Source organism: Camelus bactrianus, chromosome 33, assembly GCF_048773025.1.
Source record: "Camelus bactrianus isolate YW-2024 breed Bactrian camel chromosome 33, ASM4877302v1, whole genome shotgun sequence".
Classification (NCBI taxonomy): domain Eukaryota; kingdom Metazoa; phylum Chordata; class Mammalia; order Artiodactyla; family Camelidae; genus Camelus; species Camelus bactrianus.
In genome coordinates, this window is record NC_133571.1 from 17,972,407 (window position 1) to 17,976,065 (window position 3,659).

The window sequence follows — 3,659 nt, forward strand, 5'->3', positions numbered from 1 at the left end:
GGCTTGGTACTACCTTTATAACTAATTAGATCCCCCAAATTATTTACTCTTCCTTAAGAACTTACAGACCATTAGTTGATTATCCTGAACCACAGATTTCTCCATCATAGCTAAAACACCCAAACTAACCCTTTGGAAAAAAATTCTAAATTCTGACTCCCTTAGTCTTGAAATAATGTATAAAACTTTCCACTCAGCATCTTTATAACCCTTAACCCTACAGAAATTCTAATTCACTAGACTGGGTCCCTTGGCTTCCACCCATAACTTCAGGAATTACCACGCTTTATCTGCTATCTGGGACCTACATTCTTGCCACCCATACACCACAATCTTAACACAACTGTCTTTCATTTGGCCAAGATCAAGTTCAGTAAATTTTTTGTCCCCTACTCTCTTAGAAAAAAAAGATGTTATATTCAAGAATCATTTATTATAAAGTTACATTAAATTACTATAAATAGAATCAGACTTTAATATGCAAATGTAGCATATTTTCAAATTGAAATCTGCAAGGGCAGTAACAAAATGAAACAAGAAAACATGGCATAAAGCAAAATCAAGTAGATTGGAATTCAAGGGCCTGGATTCCGACCCTAGTTGTGGCACCAGTTAGTTGTGTGGCCCTGGAAAACATACATAATATTTCTAAGTCTATGGTATTTATTAAATCAGATTTGATTAAATGATTGATAAAGCTCATTCAAGATTGACTGATCTATGATTGTAGAAAAACTTGCATAAAATAATCTTGGAATGTTAAGTCAAGGAGGGTCAAGGGACAGGGAAAATAGATCTTCACTAAAGACTCATCCAAACATAAAGGCTTATAATTCTCTTTCTGTACAAGAGACAGAAAAACTGGAACTTGCATCCTTTATTAAAAACACACACACTAGCAAACAACACATTGCATCTCCTTCTTCAAATAGTACTCTTTTCTCAAGAAAATATTTTCCTTCCCAAGGTTTTCCTCAGGGCAACTTTGACATCCTTGTTCCTCAAACTGTAGATCAATGGGTTTAACATGGGCACCACAATGGTATAGAACAGGGAGGACACTTTCCCTTGGTCAAGGGGCAAAAGAGAAGGTGGCTTGAGATACATGAAAGCCCCAGAACCAAAGAAAAGAGAAACCACAATTATGTGGGAGCTGCACGTACTGAAAGCTTTGGACCTGCCCTCAGTGGAGGGAATGTGGAGAATGCTGCAGAGGATGAGAGCATAAGAGATGAAGATGGTGCCAATGGGCATTCCAATGTCAATGGCCACAACTATGAAGACCACCAGCTCGTGCACATAAGTGCTGTTGCAGGAGAGCTCAAGGAGGGGAAGGATATCACACATGAAATGATTGACAAGGTTGTTGGCACAGAAGGTCAGACTTGCTAGGCTTCCCGTGTGGGCCATGGCCCCTGAAAACCCCATCACATAAACACCCAACAAAAGGAGTAAACAGACCTTAGGAGACATGGTGACCGTGTACACCAGTGGGTTACAGATGGCAACATAGCGATCATATGCCATCGCGGACAGGACGAAGGACTCAGAGATAACAAAGAAGCAGAAGAAAAAGAGCTGAGTCATACACCCTGAGTGCAAGATGATGTTCTTCTCTGAGACAAAACTCATCAGCATTTTGGGGGTGATGGTAGTGGAGTAACAGAAATCTATTAGGGAGAGGTTGAAGAGGAAAAAGTACATGGGGGTGTGCAGGCGAGAGTTCAACCCAATCAGCGTTATCAAGCCCAGGTTCCCCACCACGGTGACCACATAGAAACCTAGAAACAGGAAGAAGAGGGGCGTCTGGAGTTGTGGCTGGTCTGTTAAGCCTGCGAGGATGAACTCTGTCACAGAGGAGTTCTTGGCTGCCATTGTCCTCTGGGGACGGTTCGGGGAAGGGCAGAAAAGAGAAGAGAATGACTTAGAGAGATGGAAACACCACCAGCAGCCTCCCAGCATCCTCCCCCACTCTTGAGAATGGACTCCATCTCCACAGAGAGATTTTAACTTTAATATGGAGGGAAGGTTTTCACTCTTTAATGTGTGTCTATCTTCCTAGCCCAAGTGACTTTAACTTCCAGAGAACAGTAAGAGGCTAAACTTTTTGCCTCCAGTGTGAGAACTCTGCTTCTAGAGAAAGCAGTAATTTATTCATATTCCAATTCATTCAAAAATAAGACAGCTGTCTTTTAAATATTTGTCTGTTCATTTTCTGTGTCCTTCTCTCTCCTGCCCCTGCCTCAGTTGCTGAAACCTGGGCCTCTTCCCTGGAGAGAGTCCTGACTGGAGAAGACACTGTGACTTCTCAGAGCTCCTACCTCTAGGTCACTGCTATCAAATCAAGAAGGTTAGATCACACTTTTCCAAGATCTTCCAGCTCTAGTGGCTTTAGTGTTAATGATAAATGTTTTTAAGCAAGCACTTGTTTAAGTGGTTATTATATGAGACTGTGTACTAAGAGCTATGTGACAATATTATTATCCCCATTTTTGCAGATGAGACAACTGAGTTGAGTAACTAGCAGAGATCCCCAAACTACCAAGTTGCAGCCAGAAGATGAAGTCGGGCAGTCTGACTCTCACAGTTTGCACTTGTAACCAACATGTTACATGACTGACTGGTCAGGCAGGCACTTACCTTCCTTTAGTTAAGAGCTGTAATGCTGTGTTCTACTGTCTCTTGTCCACAGTTGTCCTGGGAAGGAAAATGACCATAGTGAATAGAAGATGACAGCTTTGAGCTCAGAACTCTCTTTTCCCAGTCTGGTTCAAAGAATCAGAACTTCTAATTTATCTTGCATCTCTTTCTGCATTGAAGAGCGTGATTTCCAGTTGTTGATTTGCCCAAAAGCCCTTCTAGCTACACAGAAGGAGACAGTGTCTTTTCCTGACCAGTGGATAACAGGAGAATAGAGTTTTATTAGGGTTACAGATCTCAGTGACTTGTTTATTAAGACAGAAACTCCCTCAAGACCATTTCCTCAGGAAATGTTTGTTTATACCGTGGTATTTCCCAAAGGACACTCAATAATGTATTCATATTTCAATTCATTCCAGGAATAATTGCACTGTGACAAAAATATGACAAAAGAGGCAAGATATACAAGGGAGAAAAGACAGTCTCTTCAAAAAGTGGTTTTGGTGAAACTGGGCAACTACATGTAAAAGAATGAAATTAGAACATTTTCTAACACTATAAACAAAAATAAACTCACAGTGGACTGAAGACCTAAATGTAAGACTGGAAAACATAAAATTCCTAGAGGAAAACATAGACAAAACACTCTTTGATATAAATTGTAGCAATATTCTTTTGGATCTGTCTCCTAAAGCAAATAAAAGCAAAGATAAACAAATGGGACCTAATTAAACTTAAAAGCTTTTGTACTGCAAAGGAAACCATCAACAAAAGAAAAAGACAACCTGCTCAATGGGAAAAAAATATTTGCAAATGATATGACTGATAAGAGTTTATATCCAAAATATATAAACAGCTTATACAACTCAATATCAAGAAAACAAATAAACCCAATTTAAAAATGGGCAGAACTGAATATACATTGTTCCAAAGAGGACATGGAGATGGACAACAGGCACATGAAAAGATGCTCAACATTGCTAATCATCAAGGAAATTCAAGTCAAAACCACAATGAAA

The 3,659-nt window shown here is 39.8% G+C and overlaps 1 protein-coding gene across 1 annotated transcript; it reads right to left on the minus strand.

Moving 5' to 3' along the window:
- Positions 1-778: 778 nt before the first annotated feature.
- Positions 779-2,099, minus strand: LOC105074153 (olfactory receptor 8B12). The gene has a single exon (XM_010961626.2). It carries the CDS (start codon positions 1,960-1,962, stop codon positions 943-945), a length of 1,020 nt encoding a protein of 339 aa, XP_010959928.2. The 5' UTR covers positions 1,963-2,099; the 3' UTR covers positions 779-942.
- Positions 2,100-3,659: the final 1,560 nt, after the last annotated feature.